The sequence below is a fragment of the Pleuronectes platessa genome, chromosome 12, assembly GCF_947347685.1.
Source record: "Pleuronectes platessa chromosome 12, fPlePla1.1, whole genome shotgun sequence".
NCBI classification, from domain to species: Eukaryota; Metazoa; Chordata; class Actinopteri; order Pleuronectiformes; family Pleuronectidae; genus Pleuronectes; species Pleuronectes platessa.
In genome coordinates this window covers 18741631-18762734 of record NC_070637.1, presented here as the reverse complement: position 1 = coordinate 18762734, position 21104 = coordinate 18741631, and the positions used below count along the sequence as shown (strand labels likewise).

The 21104-nt window shown below is 41.7% G+C and overlaps 1 protein-coding gene across 1 annotated transcript in view; it reads right to left on the bottom strand.

The window, feature by feature from the left end:
- adam12b (ADAM metallopeptidase domain 12b) overlaps positions 1–4321 on the bottom strand; it is an 87431-nt gene extending 83110 nt beyond the window's left edge. Inside the window, exon 1 of the mRNA XM_053437023.1 lies at positions 3924–4321. Within this exon, the coding sequence (XP_053292998.1) occupies positions 3924–4026 (103 nt within the window). The 5' untranslated portion in view covers positions 4027–4321. The remainder of the gene's footprint in view (positions 1–3923) is intronic.
- Between the last annotated feature and the right edge of the window lie 16783 nt (positions 4322–21104).

Below are 21104 nucleotides of genomic sequence, written 5' to 3'. Positions count from 1 at the left end.
TGTTACATGGTATTCTGTCCTATCTGTTAATCCATCTTTCTGCTATATTTCAACCTATTTATTTATTACTTTAAAAATAGGCAACAGACCCTTTAATATTTCAGGGCATGTTTTCTGATCTGATGCCCCTGACTGCAGGATGAAGCCTTTTAACAGTTCCTTCCAAAACTGTAACAAATCAATGTTTTGATATCTTGTTAGGTTGTGGTTGGGGTTTGGTTAGGTTCTGCCACAAAAACAGTTTGACTGGGATAATGCAAAGATCATGATTTGGGTTTATAACAACTCATTGGTTAAAAATGGTGAGTGATCTGTCATGGTTAAGATAAATCATAAACTGTCATTAGTAAATGTGAAAAATAGAGCGATTTATTAACCCAATCAGCATCCAGACTTTTCTAACCAGCCCTATGTAGTGTCACAATACTTTCCACAGTGCCACCCCTTGAACAAGAGGCATAATTCCTACAGCCGCCACAGGAATCTATTACTTAAATGTAAACATGCGATGCTTACGGACGTTTTCTGACATGACTGACACTGTTATTTTTCTGGTGAGGACACATTCAAGTTAGGATCTCTGGTAATGTAATCAATTAAAGGTACTGTATGTGCATATAGTGTTTTTTTATTTTTGGCCGTACTGCTTGGCTTCATTACGCTTGTCTTTGAATGACATGTTATACAAACCCACCATGCTAGGTATAAATTAAGCTCAACTACAAAAAAGTCAATATGCTTCGCTGGGACAAGGTTTTTCTTTTTATCTACAGCTCATTAAAAAATAACAACAGAATTTTGGAAGTAAAAGAAGTTTTCCTTTTATTTCTATATCTATTTATACATAAACAGATACAAACAACATGTTAGGAGAACTCTGGGAGATGCTGTAGTGCGTTCTCAAACCAAGGTGGATGGAGGCTATGACAAACATTTCAGAGAGAGGCTGAAGTCAATATCCTGCTGACATCAAAGAGCTGGTACATACTGCCCTATTTCAATATTCACACTACCCCATAAAACTATTTATACTCCCTGCGTTCATATATCAGCGAAGGCTCTGAGTGAGAGCTTTAATGACCCCTCACTGAGATGATGTGAGTGGTAAACATCTCCCGAACTGCATCTTTCTACCTGTCATGGAGTGTTTCAAGGAAGCTTTGCTATAATTTGTGTAAAACTATTTACGATGCACCCTCAGGTCGACATGTTTGTTAGATCCAAATCTGAAACAATAAACGTTAAGTGCACCTTTAAGAAAAAGATACAATTCATTTCCAGTCATGATGTTAACAACTTTTTCTAACTTAATGTGACATTTTTCTTCTTCTCGTGTGGTGCACTCCTGGTGCCCTCTAACTGTGGCGATGTTTTTATGAGATTAAAAGAAGATTTTTAATATATTTGATACTTATAGCTTGCTGGATCTACAACTTGGCAATTTTGGTGGATCTGTAAAGACAGATTTTTGTTTTCCTTCCTCATCATTGCCTCTTTCTCTTGCTACTACATATACAGACACACAATGACACAAATAAATACAAACATTTGTATCCTGGCACATGTTGTGTCTCCAACACACAATACTCTGTTATCAGTGGCTTATTCTGCAGATTAAATTTAGTAACTGAACAAAAATAACATCCGGTTTACGTTAACAATCTAAAGATAAAGCTGTATCCTCCTCCTTGTTAAACATATCTGTCCATCCCAACAGCAGCCTGACTTCCTTTTATTGTTCTGTTAAGAGCAGACAGATGGATGTACAAAAAAAACAAGCAACTCTTCTTCCCCTCTGTCAAGTTTGAAATGCACAGAAGGACAATGTGTCAGACAAGAGAAATCACAGGCAGATCTTTTGGGGGTGGCTTGGGGTGAAAACACATTTCCCTTGCCATCCCAGTTTTGTCGTGGCTAGTGGGGAAATCTGATGTCCGATTGCTAGTGAATGCAGAAAGAGATAATACTCCCACAGGTTCCTTCATGTCCTACCAGCAGGAGCTGCTCCTGTGACGTAAAGTTAATTTAACAGCAGTTGCCTGACCACATGGTGAAAGACTGACGTGATATACTTCCTTAACAACTGTGATGAAAATCTCTCCACCTTCCTCACTAGATGAGAAGTAAGATAGACCCCCATATAACAGGAAAATGACGAGCCTGGTTACAGTGTGATGCCGGGAACTGTGAGAGGACACAGGGTTGCTCACAGTCCGATTTCACCCAGCAGCCACCACAGCCTCTGCAGCCAGCGGCAGCTCCCTCCGGCCCTGGCAGCTTACTCTGCAGCCTCTCCCATTTCGAACCACAAACAATGACGGCTGACGACTTTTGTTCGGGTTAAATCCGTGGGTCGGGTTCCCAGCGTCCCCCAGTACAAATACAGTCCAGCCGCAGATGAATAGCCGCTAGGATGTTCTAGTAGATATTGCTGTTTAATAGTGACTCATATTTGATTGTGTTAGGGCCAAACTGCACCTGGCTAAACTCAAAATTGCCTGCAGCTACCGACATCTCTGAAACTGCTCGTTCTGCAGACAAATGTCCAAATTTCAGATCAATCATGTGAGTGCTCCATACAAAAGCACCCAGTTTAAAAAGCACTAAAAGCAGCTGTTGCAGGCCCCGAACAAAAAGTCACATTCAAAGCTCAGAACCTGATATTATGTACTTCAGTCATATTTTCAAATGGAAGCTTAGAAAAAAGGACTTTGGTTGTTTGATCCACATAAATGGACAAACACTGGACACCTTGATTGATAGGTGGACACCGTCTAGATATGTGGGATCTAATGCAAATCATTCTATAATATATAAAGTTTATAAGTGTGATGCAGTGCAAAAATCGATGACCAATATTTACGATAAATTTACGTTTATTTATTTTTCCAAGCAAATATTGAGAACCTATTATTAGTGATTCAATCAGCATATACATATTTTAGCGAATTTATGGCTCATTTCTGCTGCATTAACATACGCAGAGAGAAATGTCAGTGTCAAACAATGTGATCGTCACTGCCCACATACTTTCACGTTTACATTTGTGTTTTATGTTAGCATTTGTTACACAATACAGCCACTAGAGGGCAGCACAGATGTGAAAGTTTGTGAAAACAATAGGTGGCCCTCGCGATGTCAACAATGGCTGTTTGTCCCTGTGCCAGACGACAAAGTAACATCTTTTAACTGCCTGTAGTTTCCTACCAACTCGCAAAGTCTCTCCTCAGAAAGTTATGCCATTTTTTAAACAATCGTCTCACTTGAACTATTGGCTACACTGCCCCCTCATGGTTTCCAGTGGTACTGCTCCATTGTCTGTTTCGTTAATAGCCATAATCTTTCTGAGAAGGTGCAAAAATACGAATAAAACGAAATCAGAGTACAGACTTAGAAGGCTCTGTTGGTTTCTGTATAAGTAACTAACCCTGAGCATAGATGACCCTCTATGAAGTCCATGAACGTTTCTCTAGATCCGCTTCTGAGGGCAATGTCAAAAATGGTGCATAATCTTTTGCATCAAGTAAATCTATGAAAACGAGTGAGATTAGTGTCTCACTGAAATATCTCTAAATACAAGGTAACCCTATTTAGGGCTCAGCGATAAAACCATGTAAATAATGTATCGCAACATAATTTTCATCAACAGCTATACAAGAAATGTTCAAAATATATCGATATGTTGCTCAAGCGTTGATGATTGATCGACGATAAATAATAATCGTGATATTTATCGATTATCGACTGATCTTTACTTTCTTCCAGTAATTGAACCAAAACAAAAAGGCATAAAATACAAAGTCATCTCTAACCCTTTAAAACACCAGGTTCCATTGACCCAATGCTGGCTCCACGTCTGCAGCATCACATGCAACGAATCAGTGACAGTAGATAATCATACAGTTGTGTTGCGCTTCACTCACCTTCCTGTGAGCTGTCAGCAGTCCCCGTGGCCATGGACAGGCACCAGAGGCGGAGGGCGAGGACCACAAAGGCAAAGTTCCTCCGCCGCCCCCAGCCTCTCATGATGGAGCTCGGTTGGGGTGAGACCGCGATGCTTAAAGCCCCCTGGGACCGGACTCTTCTCACGGGATGGAGACCGGGACAACTTCACGGTGGTGGACACACACACGGGGAGGTACTCAACAACCCCCTGAAAACCAGGCTCCTCCGCAGGACTCCGGAGGGATGCGACGCGCTGTCACTCCGAGGACGAAGATGTCAGAAAGTTTTTCCACCACCACGCCGGGGGACGCGTGACCGGGGCCGGCCGCAGGGGAGCCGCGGACAAACGCATGTGTCGGATGGGTGTCGGTGTGCGGAGGTGTCGCTCATGTGATGGTGTGAGCGTGAAGGAGCGGTGGAGCAGACAGGGAGGAGGAGGAGGAGGAGGAGGAGAGGAAGAGGACTCGTACCAGAGCAGACACACTGTGCCATGTGCGCTCCACACCACGCTGGGTCCTAGAGCCGGATCCGTTCATGTACTTCTGTTGTCTTTTAGATTAATCTATAATAAATAAGTGTACAACTTTAAATACAAGCCAGGAAGCTTTTATGATGTTTAAAGATCACACAGTTACACATGACAGGTAAAACATAAAAAATAAGGTATACACAAATCCATATACGTATATAGATACAACACACAAACATGCATACCTACGAGAATAGAATTTATAGATAATTCATAAAAAGGCTAACCTACAGGAAATTAAACGCTCCTTCACCTTGAATTGCACCTCACTTTCAAAACTTCCAGGTTATATAGGGGGCGCTCATGAGTCTGTCCAGAATGAATGGGATCCACTCAAAGCTGTAGCCATAAAACCTGTTTTGACCTTTGAAAGGGATCATACAGGTGAATATTTGTACTTTCATCTCCATTTGGTAGAATATTTTTAGCAATATGATGCCTTTAATGACCAAGAGACATTGATTTTAGCATTTGAATTAAACTGAGGGTAAACCATAACAACCCATCTCTTTTCCAACCACAGAGGATGGAGGCGTATTAATGAAGGTTAGAATTATGTCAATAGTAAAATAACCTGTTGAATGTATCTAACAGTAAATAAGTACTTTGATGTATCTCATCTTGTTCCTGCCCCGGTTGTCTCACTGCCTCAGTCTCAACTGATCTGGTTGATCCACAGTGGATTAAGACGATTGACTCTTCCTCTAACCCCCTCCTCCTGAACTGTGGTGGATGAAACTTCGGAAAAACATCCACACTAGATGAAAGCAAAGCTCTGAAAAGGTCAGGGCCCTGAATGTGTTTAATTTGGACTATGGTATTGTTTGGGATTGAGACTCTAAGATTAGATGTGTATAATGAAACTCCTGTAAAAGGTTATTTTATCTAAAATGAATTTTTTTACAATATTAAACAAAACTTTGGTGTGAGTCATGTTGAGGTTAAATAGAAGCTCTTCATTACCCAATTTCAACATCAATACTGTATATTTAAATCTATATTCAACAATCAGAATTGTGCATCATGGTTCATCGTCATGGTCTCCTCTTTTTCTCTCTGAGTCGCCACCCAGGATACCTGGTCTGGTTTAGTCGTAATCTTTCTCAGTGTGTGTTCGCTGCAGGCAAAAGACTCACAGACGTCTGTGCAGGTGTCAGTTCACTCCACATCTCCACTGAGGCTACAAACTGAGCTGACTACGATAGAGTAACTTCCTTAAAATCCCACAGTGTCATAGTGTCGCCCACCTGACTATTTTCATTTTCTGTCTGAAGAGTTTCATTAAAATATTACACCCTCAAAACTATTTTATGTTCCGTCTCTGGCTTTTATCTCCTGTTGCCATGAGACGAGATGTTCAGATAGAACGAGTGCCAGGGTAAAGACTTAATGATTAAACATTTACAACCGGCGGCTCTGCTTGGACTCGGTACAGTGAGACCCTGAGCTCAGCTCCTGTTCTCCTCTCTGACGCAGACGTATCAGCCTCAACCCTCAGGTCGTCTGAGTCAGTCGTGGCCGTCAGGGAACCGGCCGAGGGGCTTCACAGCAGGCAGCACACATTATGAAGAGATAGCGATGTGACACACACCATGCCTATCAGAGAGAGAGAGGCTGATTGACAGGACTCGCTCTCCTTTTGTACGACTGCCTGTCAGACTGCGCTCATCATCTGGAAGCTATTTGGCGGGGGTGTGTGGGGGGGGGGGGGACGACTCTCCCTTGTGGATCCCCCTTTAGAATGGCCTCGCTGTTCACATAGATGTCAGTGTTTACATATAGATGGACGACATGATTGCTCACCCGAAGTGAAGCCAAAGCATCTTGCTCGCCACCTGGTGGTTTGCTGCAGTATAGGTCATGAATCCACCTCCTCCATGTTAGTGGATGTGACATGGACCAAGTTAAATCTCTAAGATGTCTTCTGTCATTTTACATAGTTCTTATCACACTGATGTAAATTTGGTTTGAATCAGTTAGTTGATGCTGTAAAAATGGGGTGACATGTCATGATTGACAGCTGAGACTGACTCGTGATTGGTCGAGCAGGTGTAGCGAAAGGACTTTGCAATCGTGGCTCCGTTCCTCGATCGCTTCTCAGATGGTGACCTTTACATCCTGGATATTTTGCTGTCATTTCTGTATAGTGAGAGGAGTATGGAGCCGTGACGTCCATCTTCATATACAGTCTGTAGTTGTTACAGTGCGTTTGGTTGCTTTGAACCATAACTGATCGTAGAGGAAGATGTCAGGTCACTCTCTTTCAGTCTGGAATAGAATAAGAGCCCGGATTTAGAGGTTTTAAACACTCAGTATTTTACTCCAGATTGATCCATCACTAAAAGTCTGCCACAACAGACTGTGTTTATTCAGCGAGACTGTCTGAGACCTGCGGCACGTGCCCTTCCCCTGCTCCCTTCTCCTCCTCATCCTCCTCCTCCTCCCAGCATACTCCGCTTAAGATGTCAGTCACCTTTTGCACGCTCTATATGTGGACTGTGGTCCCAAGCTGTGCTCACAAGTCTCCTCTCTTATTACAATGTCATCTCCAGTTTGGAGCGCTGTGACAAAGGCCCCTTTCACAGGCGCTGCGTGTCTCCTGAGTTCGATTAGCTTGGAATTCCACTGTTCCGGATGGGAGGTTCCAGAGGCCTCGAGGCAGATGTGAGGCCGGGCGATGAAAAAATTGCTCTCCCCTCGCGTCTCTCTCTCCTTTATACAGCCTCTGCACCAATGACAGTGTCAAGGTGCTCTGCACAAAAGCAGAGATTCAATTTCCTGGAATATGACAGCGCGTCAACACCCAACGTCATTGGAATTCTTCTATTTCATCTCCAGATACTTGAGATGCATTGGAGGAGAATTATACTATAGATAAGGAATCAAATCATTAGGAAAGAAATGAGTAGAATTAAATGATGAATCTGCTCTGCATTTAATCTCCGTGTGTATTAATTTGAGCAGGGAAGACAGATTAGAGTGCATTAATATTTCAAGACCCTTCACGTTCTTTAATTACCACTGTGTCGTTGGTAGGTGAGGGCGCCGGGCTTTGTCAGTGAATACAATTCAATTACCTTAATAACATGCACCTTAAAGATCATAGCACGTTTTATCTACAGAATCATTTCACATCATACTTTTTGGTTGAATTTTTTTTTATTTTGTAAAAATCTGCCACAGTGGAATAATCAGACAAATCCATCTGTGTCTTTGTCTCACATCAAATCAAACAATGTACACTTATATACAGGTTCTTAAAAAACTGGGCTTTTTCATTTGACTCATTATAAATGGCCAATAAATTGAAACTTTATGTTCATAAATCATTCACTAATGCTTTAGGGATTATTCCTAAACCAACACTTATTTATTATAGCCTCTAGTTGCAACTCAGTATGTATAAAGACTAATCAGAAAGTTTTATCACTGCTATGATGCTTTGTTGTTTGTCAGTAAAATCTCATTTCAGTTTTAATAACTTTTTTCATCTATTGCAATGTGAAGCGACCAGGCAGCAAAGATGAAAGAGGTAATTTAGCAGATAAAAAGTGTTATTACAATTGATATAAATATACAAGCATTTATGTGCATTGACTATTACAATAACAACATTCAAAGTCTCCTATACTGTACTGAACATGGAGGAAAGAGGGAGGAGATGTAGTGAATTATCTCCATTTGCCTCATTTATCTTTGCAGGACTTGCTCCAGAAGTCTCTGCAAAACAAGAAAAACAATGATGTCGATAACTTGCTCCCAAGGAAAACTGAACAAAAACAGATCCATCTGCACTCAGACCTCCCATCGCTCCATCTTAAGAGCAGCTCTGCACCACACGGGAGCGACGGCAGCTGCTAAATTGGCTTTCACTTTCATCAGCCTCGCAACAGAGGTGGCAAAGCCCAGTTAGAGGGGGGAATAATTCTGACTCCCTATCTGACCAAACACCCTGCCATGCAATCAGCCTCCTCTTACAGTACCGCCCAACAGCTGGAGTCTCAGTTCAGCCAGCGTTCAAAAACCGCCACCCCCTCCCTATCAGACCCTATATGAATCTTTTCTGTGTGTCAGAGACTTTCTGTAAAATGAGAGCTCTAAAGCCCTCACAAGTCGGTGTTTATCAGGGAGCAGCCCCCCCCCCCCCCCCCCTCCCCTTTCCCCTCCCAATCTCACTGCGGCTGAGCCTGGGTAATAGCTTCATTTGAGAGGTGTCAAGGTCACACTGGCTTCTTAACCATCCTGCCTGCTCCGTTTATCCAAGAAATAAAATATTTTCTCTATAACCGACATAAACGTTAGGCTTCACGGTTCCGGTCAGTAAAGAAAGCAAAGTTAATTTACTGTAGAGTCAGTGTTTCCTTGTAAATTAAGATAGTTGGAGGAAGAGAAGATGAATTTATCTTGATGTCTCAGTTCATCTAAACACTAGCAGGGCCAGTCGTCTTTAGATTACCCTGAAAAACCTTCTGGTGACACACACAAACACACACACACACACACACACACACAACCTGAAGGTTCTATTTTGGTGTAATTACCTTTGAGAGATTGGAAACATGTCTTCACATTTGTTACATCTCACCTGACAGAGAATTAATTGTAGTGTTTAGGTTACAATGGGGGAGTGAGGCTGACAGGATGTGTCTGACACCGCCCATCCCAAATATATCATTAATTTGCCTGCGGCGGTGGCGCCTAAAATAAGCAAATTATTAAGTAATTACTGTGAGAGCCAAAATTACACTGAGGCATCAAGAGTGAGATGAGCTTAGATGTGATGCAGTAAATGATTAGTTCAGGTATGAATCATAAGATGCTTCTTTAGTGTCACCTGAAAAATAACTGATTTCAGGAAAGAGATCAGACATTTAACTGGGCCACAGTCCAGAGTTATAAATGACTGAGGAGGCAGCTTTGACAGTCAAACAGTGACCTCTGCTGGACGATGATCAAACCAGGTTTCATTTTATCCACAGGCAAAGCGGGTTTGTTTCTATGATGGTCCATCAGCTGATATAATTTAAACACATCCCTACACAAGTATAGGAGAAGATCAGTAACGTCAAAATTATAAAAAATATGCAGTATAATTTTGTTATTATGAAGAAACATTATTTATTTTTTTATGTGGATAGGTTTTTGGTCCAACTAAATACAATCTGATGTTATTTTTTTTTTTCTGACTCAATATGTTTTATTTTAACTCTGAATTTTGGGTTTCCTATTTGAATGATTCTGTTGTTGTTTTCTTTTCCAGTCTTACATTCTATTGTTTTTCTACATTTGCGTGTTTTATGTTTGTCTATAAACTTAATGGAATCATGTTGAAAATACATAACCACAGATTTAATGAGTGGCCGTTGTCATAATAATCGTTTATGCTCAAACACAATCAGGCCATAAGACGACTGTGTTCAAACTAGGTTAGTTAAAAGTATATAGTCCTGCTGTTTGTGAGAAGAAATTAAAATCCTGGTTGGCAAATGACTGTGACGAATCCACAGTCACGAATGTCTTTATCTCCAATACTGTTCTCATTAACACTATTTGTTGCAACTATCCAGATTTGAAAATGAATCCCTGGTGGTAAAACAACAGGAAGTTGTGTGCAGGAATTTTCTTTTCTTTTAGTGCGAGGTTGTTTGTCTTTTACATTCTGCTGAATCGGCTTTTGACAGTTTTCATGGACAATAATCAATGTTTTGAACCAACTTTTGTTAAAGTCAAATTTCTACCTTTTTGAAAACCTCTGCTCGCAACCTGTTGGTTTGTGATATGGCCCTCCTCTTCTCCTCCTCCTTTTTCTGTGTCACCTCTGGCAGCTTGTTGTAAATCCTACAGACACAGAAATAAAAGGCAAATTCACACAGGTCAGGGGAATAAGGTCTGGGAAGTGTGAGGGTGGCTGCAGCTAGGCCAACCGATTGGCACACGAGAGACAAGGCATTATCTGGTGAGACCACAGCCGGCAAAGACCTGGATCCACTGATAAACAAGTCTCACACAGACTCCTTTTTCAGTCCTGCCGACCGCAGCCAATTTGTCAAGAGATCCTCCGAGTCAGATAGTGTCGCTTTTGAAAAAAAGAGAAAAAAATGACAATGGGCAGCCATCGTCTGATCAGGTGTGCCTTTCCAGATAAGCGAGGGAAAAGAAGAAGAAGAAAAGAGAGCGAGAGAGATAAGGTACACAGAGGGTGGCTCATATCTCTCCGCAGGACTTGCAGGGATCAAACTTGTATTGTGTCCATACAGTACGCGGCTGTGTGCATGTTGGTTTTTTGGTGTTTGTGCACATAGCTTCATGCTCGGCAGATGTGACAAACAAGCTTGATTGATCGTGCTAAATAGAGACAAACAACAAAGAGCGAGGAGAGACAGAGTGATCTGATCTCGGTCTGGAGAACTCACCGTCTGGACCTCAGCTGCATCTCTCTGCCCGATATAGACCTCTCTCTGGGCCTGAAAAGGTTATCTAGGACACACACACACACACACACACAAACACACAGGGGGACACACACACACGTTGGAATAACAAATTAGAATTAATATGTAAATTAATCTGAATATGTAAATGAACGCTGGGCGATGTGTCATCTCTCCTTTTCACAGATACACATCCACACCTGAGTATTCACACACACGGACACACACGCTCATATCCAGTCCTGATGGTTGTGACTATTCGGTCTCTCAGTGACAGCAGTGAGTTGTGTGACTGCTTCTGCTCCTCAGGTCAACAACCCGGAGACTCTTTGTTCCTCATTAGACTTCAGACACATGACCTGTGTGAACTTGTCAAGGTTCCTAACTCCACAACTTCTCCACGACCTTCCAAAGTGTATTTGCCGTGCTCTGGTCACTTTTATGCCTCTGTTCTTTACCTCCACCAAGGAGGTCATGTTTTCCTCCCTGTCTGTTTTTGTGTTGGCAGTTTGTCTTTAGGCAGGATTGTGCCAAAACTACTGGAAGGCTGTGGTGTGGGTCAGGGAAGATATTTTGACAGATTTACCTTGGAATAATTCATGTATCTTGAAAAATCCGTTATATTTAGGGAACTGATATCTACGAATGTGTGCAATGAATGTGTAAAACAAAAATGATGGTATATATATGTGCTGATCTATCATTTCCTGATTCCCTATAAAGGAATAATTTTATTTAGCGCATCGGCAGAGAAAGTAAGATTTAAGTCAAAGAAGCTGAGAGTTTAAGAGTCTGAAAGCTTCAATAATGAGAAGATAAACAAAACTTATCATCAATCAATGAGTATCAAAGTACATTACTGCAAAATTAAAAAATACTAAGATAACGGAAATTCAGAAGGACAGATGTATATACATGCTATTATTACATAAATGTTGTTATTTTCAATGAATGACTTACGACATATATTGTAACAGCACTAGAATTACAGGCTTGTTTGTTTCTTGCTGGATAAACATTTTAACACTGATTTGTAAAAGCATTTTGCATAATGTGGCATCTTCTGACTTTGCATGGATGAAATATATAAGTAAACATTTTTAAAGATCATTAATAGAGGCTGTAGGTCCCCTGGATTCTGAACATAAAAGAAAAATACAACCAACTAATCTGCAATACTAGATAATGGCCAGCAGAGAGCAAAGTTGGATAAACACCCACCACACTATAAAGGGAACGATATCTAAAGTCACCTTCCTCCCTTACAGACCTTCTGAGGTCGCTGAGGTTAGAATGAATAGTTTGAGACGCAGCCTCAAGATCATAACACAAGTACAACCATTTCCACATATATATATATATATATGGGGCTCAGTTCTACCTCAGTGGCTCTTTGTATCTCCTATCCAAGAGGATGGCTGGTATCAGCTATGTAGGTAACTTTTATTTTTTCTACATGTTTTTCATATATTTCTGACATTAGACATTTTTTTAAAATACTGTTTTATTTCTACTATTTTATAAGTTGGCCCAACCAAGGAGTGACGTAAACTTATATATATATATATATATATATATATATATATATATAAATAAATATATATATGTATGTATATATATGTGGAAATAACACAAATTCACTAGTAAACTAGATGTACAGAGTGAGTTTTCACAACGATTTATCTATTCGAATAATGTGTTGATTCCACAGATGTGACATTAAAACCGATGAGGAACCTGATTAAGGATCTGATCTGATCTGGATTAGGAGACGATCCTGCATGCTGTCGTCTTTAGGTCTGATCTTTCATATTCACTTCCACAACTTGCAGCAGTTTCATTTCAAGCCGTTGTCGTGCTGCTGTTGTTTCAGTTGCGTTTCGACAACAGACCCGAAACCTCTTGATTAAAGGGTGCCTGCTCCTTTAACGGCTCACTTATGCTTCTCTACGGCTGAACTCACTGCTAAGTGGATCTGGGGTGGTGCAGTTCTTCTTCTGCCGGCCTCCATCCTCCCCGAGGTCCTGCACCAGGTCTGGATTGGAGTCCTGCAGCGCCCGCCTCCTCCTGGACCTCTGCTCCAGCCTCCTCACCCGACCCTGAGATCGGCTGATGAAGTCTGGCCTGAAGAGCTGCAGAGCCTCCTGGGGTGAGGGGCAGAGGGATAAATACAGTAAGCTCCTTGTTGGGGAGAAGAATACACTGTAACTCACAGAGACTAATCCTGAAGAAGGAGAAAAAAAGAAAATCTTCACCGGGTTAGAATCTGTTCTGAAAATATCCTTAATCTATTCTTTAACCTTGGAGAATCCTCCTCGCAGCCTTGTAATAGCTCGGAGGTGTAGGCAACATGGTAATACTATGCTCATCCTTTGTGGGGATAAAGGTAAGAGAGCTTTACTCACAGGGGGAATCTGAATCCTTTTAGAAAGCCTAAAAAAACTCACCGGATCATTGCCCCTCACAACTTGTTAAATTAACCAAAAAACAGAGGGAGACTGGAATCAATCAGAAGAGGAAGAAAGAATGGAATAAAAAAGGGAATAATATATTTTTTGGACAAATTCCCCTCGATTTGGCAGAGGCTGTGTCACAAATAAAATCCCTCCCAGAAAAATCACCCACTGCCGCTGTGATAATGTTTATTCCAACAGTAAACACATTAAGAACGTGTTGTAAACCTTCTAACACATCATCACTGAGGTTTAAAAGGTTCAATATGGCAAATACACAACTTTTCTACATATGATCGTAAACATTGTCGACTATACTTTGTATAATATATTTGAAAAAAACAACATTTCCTTTGCTGTGTAGAACCAATACTTGTCTTTGCATCCCCATTGGCTCCACTGATGATTTGATGTTTCTTAACCTTCATCAAAAGCAACAGAACAAGCAGAAACCTTGAAATCAATAACCCGAGATTTGCATTGACTGTGTGATTGCTACACAAATGTTTGTCATAAAGAACTACAAGGACTCAAGAGAGCAGCTACCTCGGCCAAAGGTGATTGGCCACTTCATCACCATATTACAAATTGATATCTGATGCATATACAATGTGCACAGTGTTTTTCTGATTATGGCTCAGATTAGACACAGGAAAAAAACATAACATTCTCTGAAATATCAGAAAAAAATGTTTGTTACCTTACATACACTGAATAAAGATAACCCCCCTCATAATAAAAATACATATTTCAATTCACAAAATATGAATCATTATCTGGAACGACAGCAATATTTAACCTGTAAGTAGATATTAGCCCTTTATACATGAGTTGATCTGCATCAGCACCAACATTTGATTTGTTCCTCCCTGACTCTTACCACTTCTAAGTTTCATGGTAGTTTTTGGAAGACCCTGTGCAGCCAAACAAAAATGAAAACATAACCTCCTGGCTTGTTACGAATGGCACTTGACAGGAAACCTTCCTCTGCCAAGGCCCTCAAATATGCCTGATCATATTCAAATTAGTTGTGAATAAACGCAATGTTAAAGAAAATTCAAAATACATTCTGGATTCTTTCACAAAACATTACATGGGCTCTTCCTCTGCCCATGTCCCATCCTTCCCAAAGTTTCAATAAAATCGGTTCAGTGGTTTTTGCATAGACCTCCTACCATCCAGACTAACAGCAATTGAAACATTACCTCCGTTGCGGAAGATAAAATAAATGAGGCCTTCTTCCTTCTGTCTTTTTTCTATTTCAGGGTTGTGTGCAGAACACAAATAAATAATACAAAACTGAAAAAGTGTTTTAAAGTAAAAGCATTAAGTACACCATCCACCAGCCTTCAGCAGCGAATGGAGTCGTGCTAATGGTTCAGTTAATATTGTGTCACCTGAGCGTCGATCCTAGTGATCATGCTTGTGATCCAATTTCCATGCAGGCAAACCAACCATCTGAGCCTTCTCCATGTCAACTGAGACTCCATCCATGGATAAGGACCTTGAGAGGAGCCTAGAAGCTCCGTAAGATGTCAAGCAGGTGAAAACTTGTGCTTTGTCAAACTGCTATAGGTAAAACAACAACCCTCAAGCTCAGAGTCAGGTTTGTGTTCCCTATATTTATTGAAAGACTAGCAATTGTTTTGAAAATCGTGCAGAGAAGTGGCTCCTACTTTGAGGCTGAGAGCCTGTGGTGACGAGTCCTCCACAGAGTCCGGCTCCTGAGGGGAACGATAAAAACAGGTCTTGTCCAGAGCGGAGACTTTTCCGGGTTGTGCGTGGCGGCTGTGTTTCTCTGTGATGTCCGTCACTGTCTGTTTGCTCCATGAGTCCACTGCAGAGACACAGAGAGAAGGGACATGAGCGTCTGGTGAGGAATTCAAACTGTCAAGTCCCATCATTCCCAAACAACAACAACGCATTATTCAACAAAGTCAAAGTCGATGTGTGTTTTTCTCACTGTTTTCCATTGTGTAGAAGGTGCAACACTTAAAATAAGTATCTGGCAGAGCTATCATTTTCAAGAAACGGTTGATGGGGAGGAAACAGGGAAATGGAGCTGACCCTACCGGACCCCCACGCCTCTCGTATACACGTACCCGGCAGCTCATAGCGTGGAAAAAACCTCGAGGGAACATGAGTGTGGCCTATGAATAATGTAAAAGATGACAGTGCATCCATCCTGCACCTCTGACTGCATCCCTCTGCCTTTGTGGAATATATGCACCTCATCTCTGTTCAGTACTCTGCCAGGACCGTGTAGTGGGCACGGATAGATAGAGCATCATCACGTGCAGGAAATTAAAGCTGGTCCAGCTATTTGTCTGTTGCCCATTAGGTATCAGAACAAATGAATTGAGCTTGTAATAAGAACGAAGATTAACACAGAAACAAGCTGTGGGACTAGGCAAGCAATACATTTTATTATGAGTAGAGAGAGTTGTTTAATAATTAAAAGGGTTTTTGCTGGTCTTGTGACAGCTCGTGTAACACAGGCAGGATAAGACTCTTGCTTCGGGCGGTGACATTTTACATCACAGTTCTGAGTCCTTTAGGTAGAGGTATCCACTGACAGCAGTGTATGTGCCTCCTCGCTGCATGTAAAGGACTGTATGTGCTTTATGTTCCATATGAAGTGTTGGCTCGCTGCAGTATCAATAAACTCAACCACCTTGGCCACCACACTCCTCTACTGGTATTAATCGAACCCCTTAAGTATCTTCTCTGTTCTTCAAGGGTTCAATGAGTGGATCCCTCACGGGCCGACCTATCCTAGCATTCATTACACTTCAGTGACAAACGTTTTTTTCAAAAAGATAATAATCAAAGCGACAAGACGTCCGATGATTATCACATCGGCTGCGTTAGTGTGCAACAGAGATCATCGCTTTTCAATTAGGCCACCGGGTGTTAATGTAAGTATCAGGCTTCAACTCACCTCCCATCAAACTGTCACCTACACATCTTTAAGACACTTCTAGCCTCTACTAGCTTATGTTAGCATAAAACGGATTAAGGGGAAACGGCTAAAACAATGATGGTGAAATAACAATAACAAACAAACAAAAACAATTTTGGGGAACATTTTGGGTGGTATAAGTGGATTTTGCAGCCTTTGCACAAATCCACGCTAGGTTTTTCCCACTTCTCGTTTTCGGTGCTAATCGAAGATAAACTGAAGTGGTTACTGGTTGTATCATGTTCATATTCAGGTCAGAGTTGTATCTAACTCTCTGCACTGTTTTTTGGTCTTCTAGCTATAATAGTTTCATATTTTGGGGAGTTTGTTTTTTGCACAACTTCATGCTAGCTTTTTCCCAATTACTAGTTCTTAGTCTCAATGCTAAGTTAGGTTAGGCTAGCTAACTGGCGGCTGATTGTAGCTTCATACTGAGACGCGAGTTGTGTCAAACTCTTTGCAAGGGAGCAAATTTCCCAAAATATGAACTATTCTTTGGAGAATACACATCTTAATTCAGGAGCTTCGGGACATGCACATTGTGTTGATTATCATAAATTATCATATAAAACATCACAAAGACTCCGTCACCAAAAATTCAAAAGGATCTTCCTCTGTTGTATGAACCGCATTGTGTTTCTAAACACAGCTCTCATAAAACATTGATCTTATTCTAACTTATGCACCAGGAGATTCTCAGGAAGATTCTTCAAAATCATGCAAATACAGTCTATCTTTAGCTTTGCAGCCCGCAGTGGCAGCTTCTAACTCAAGATTCTTTTTAGAAGTGTAGGTAGTCAGTGGATAAATTAAAGCGATGTTATTTATTTAAATATACAGATGAACAGAGTGTGTGAGTGTACCAGCTGGGATTTAATCTATATATTGTTGTGTTGTGTGGGTGGATGTGGCTCTATTAACAATGCATGAAGCATTAATCGAAAGTTGAGTGGAAAAAATTCAAGAGTGCAAAAGTCTTTGCACTCTTTCTCTAAGAGATCACTCCAGCACCACATCTGGCTTGGTGCTTTACGCCTGGAAGATCTCAGCCTATCCACGGTAACCTTAGAATAAATGAGTCACCGAAAGGAGCAAACAGATCGATTGGCATTGGTAAATTAGACTTTCACTTCTAGAACATGGTGATGAATTCATACCTGGGCTGATATTGAAAGTCGGCTGCCTGGGCCTGAGATTGCTCCGGGAAGGTGAGGCTGCCTCATCTGCATTCTCCTTCTGCCGGCCAGCCTTTGTGTTCCAGGGTCTTGGCCCTCCGAATGACAATAATCCCAAAGTCGAGCCGTGGCGCTGTGTGTCTGGATCGCCCGCCTTGTTATTACCATCGGCATGTGCTGTTTGCTCAACCTTGCGGCCCTGCTGCTTCGATACGGGGCCACTGCAGTGACCCGAGCCCATCTCCTGGCCATTGTGTTTGTTACCCCTCGTCGTGGTGGCTCTGGGTCTCCTGTAAACCCCATTTGTTTTGGCTGGTTTGGATCCGCAGCAGGACGTGACACCGAGGCGAACAGACAAGGTGCTTCTGTACAGAGCGGGCTGACCTGCTCCTCGTCCCTCTAGTTCCACCAGGGAAATGGAAAGTGACTTGTCTAAAAACACCACGGAGCTAGTGGACCTCAGAGGCACTTCACGGTGGATGCACGACCGGTAGGAAGGTTGTGTGGACAGGTTCATTAATGAGCCACCTAATACGTCTCGCTTCAAGTTACCCTCTGCGCAGCCCAGTCTGTGTTGTACAAGTTGTACCTTCCTCATCCCTGCATCTCTCACTACCGATCTATCAGCCGGTGAGGAGGCCTGTCTGAAGCCATTAGGCGCCACAATGGTAGGTTTCTGTTTGCCCACGTCCGGTTGAGAGTTCGTGACTCTCATTGTGCTCCTGGGGATCAATGATGCTCCTCTCTTAAAAGTTTCTGGAAGGTTTCAATGAAGCTAAACCCTTCACAGGTGCTGCAGCTTCAGGATACACAGGGTCCTCGGAGGTGGAAATGCCGTCTCGGGACTCCCTCCCACCTCATCTGTAACACATGCAGTCGTTGGAACGGGTTGGAAAGTTTCCTGCAAGATCCACTATCTGCAGTCAGGGAGGAGTCGCACTGCTCAAAAGAGTCACACTCTCCTTCTCCTGTTGCCCCCGCCACACACTCCATGACAGGACATTCCTGTGCAGTGAAGCAGTGATAGGCTCACTTGAGGCCTATGAAAAGACAGAGAAAAGAAAGTAAAAAAGAGAAATCATATCAGCGTGCGACAGACTCCTCTGCAAAGTGAAAGATTCTATAACTCAAACAGAACCGAGGGAGACTGCAAATACAGATATATTAACCCGGGACTTTTCATCTGCTCCGTTGCTTGACTTGTTTCGTGATCTGCTGCTGTTGCCATGACAGTGTTTAACTTGTTGGGCAGCACTCAGGGACAAATTAGCCGTGACATTTAAAATGAACAATCCACATTTGTCTCCTGAAAGACAAACACACTAACCGTCTCCGGTCTATTCCATTTTTAAATTGAAAGTTGAGTGGATATTGGAGTTTCACTGTCCTGCTGCTATTAAACAACTTTTTTTTAATTGAGGGTCAAACTTTTTTGAACAGGTTGGCTCACGATAAATTCATCCAGATATATAGAGGATTTGAAATGATGAAATTAGGCTTAATGACTAATTGTGCCTGGAAATGTTAATGAAAGCCTGAATAATGGACGTCTGCAGGCGTTTCCTAATGAGACCAGAGATCAACTATCATTAAGATATAGAGGCAATAGCATTTTGTTACATATTCAGACGCATAATATGTATGTATTAGAATTTGTATTTTTGAATTTCTCAATATACATAAGTTCAAATCCCAGCATTGCCAGGGTCTGTGTGGAGGATGTTCTTTCCATGTTTGAATGGGTTATTTTGGGGAACTGCGACTTCCTGCCTCAGTCCAAAGACATGCAGATTTGCTGTTTGGTTAATTGCAGGCTCTAAATTGTTAACAGTTGTTTATCTCTATTAGACCTGCTATAAACTGGTGACCTGTAGAGTGCCCACCGCCTCTGCCCCTTTCAGATTATACCCCTATTATCAAACTTACCTTCTCACAAAACTACAGCGACCTTGTGAGTGACATTTTTTATCTATCACTTCCTTTTATCATTCTATCCTTAACTATTCGCTTGGAGCCATGTTTCTTCCCACCTATCAACAACCCAAAAGAACCCTCCCTCCCTCTGTCTTTGTGTTTCTCTGCTCCTCAGTTCAGCTGATGACGACTCTCCAGAGGCAGTTATCTTCTTTGCTTGCCTGGCACATCCTGGATGGTTCCTTAGCACTGAACGATAGCTTTAACGTTTATGCCCATTGTTTCATAAGGCACAGGAAGGGGCTTATCAATTCATCATATTCCCCACTCAGTATAATTCTGTTCTTTAATCATGATACACCGAGTGCACGGCTCTGAATTCAGCCGAAAGCCCCATGTTGCTATTACTGTCAATAAAACTGAGATTATAACAAATGCTGGCATAATTTGCTCTTTAACTGAGCTCGTCATGCATGCAGAGCACTCACTCTGCGTTAGCACGGTGTCACAGTGAGACCTCGCAAATTGAAGTCGTGTCGTTGGCCTGTTAAGATGCTCGCATGAACGGCACAGTGCATATTATACAAGAAAAGCAATTATGTTTACCCCCTGTGTTCCACTTTGAGGTGGGTCACATGGGACAGCAGGAATGCCGGCTTGAATAACAACACTGAAATAGAAATTTATACATTCACAGTTTCACCCCACTTCTTCTTTGATTTATTTTTGTCCAGCCAGCAAAGTATAATTAGAGGAACAACACAATTTTGATATGTTGCACACGAGAAGGGGAGCCTGTTGGAAGTTTGTGTGAAAGAGAAACAGACTGTGAACACAGTCATTCTTCACGGGTTAAAATGGGAAAACAAACACTCTAACTAGATGGAATTGTGAAACAGTGGAAACAGAACGTGAAAGAGGCTTTTAAAGTATACAATATAGAATGTACAGTATTTTACTGAAGTATATAGTTTATATACTGCAGAGTAAACAGTAGAAATGGATAAATGAGCAAGCAGAGTACAGGTTTTTCTATCCATCCATTATCTTATCCTCTGAGGACAGTGGGGAGCTGACACCCTGACCTGGTCGCCAGTGCCTTGCAGAACATATAGAGACAAACACTTTTTGGACTGTGGGAGGAAGGAGGAGCACACAGAGAAAACATACAAACTCACACAGAAGGGCCACGGCCAGGATTCGGGGGCTGGGACCCTTCTTTCGGTGTGGGGGCAGTTCTAACAACCACAACACTGAGCAGCCTTATCTATGTTATTGCATATAATAGAGTTAAAGGCAAATAGATGAGCTCATCAAATTTGGACTAAAATGCTGGGCCTGGATACACCAGAGCCTCTGAACTTGTTTCAGTGCAAACCCGACTGTTCGTGGTGCTGCAGGATTGGAACTCATAACAACATGATCAAACAGGAAACTTAAAAGAACAAAAATAAAAGTAATGTGATGACTGGTATTAGACCAGCATTAAAGATCATTGAGAGGCTGAACAAAACATCAATAAGGATGCTTAAGAGAGATTGAATACAAATAAAGCAGGTTATAGGTAATCAATCAGAGAAAACAACTCTGTCAAGGTTGGACGGTGGCTCTGAGTGCCTGTATTTGTTGTGACATTACCAAATTATACTTCGGTTGCATCCTGATGGCTTGATTCAATGAAGAGTTTATAGATCC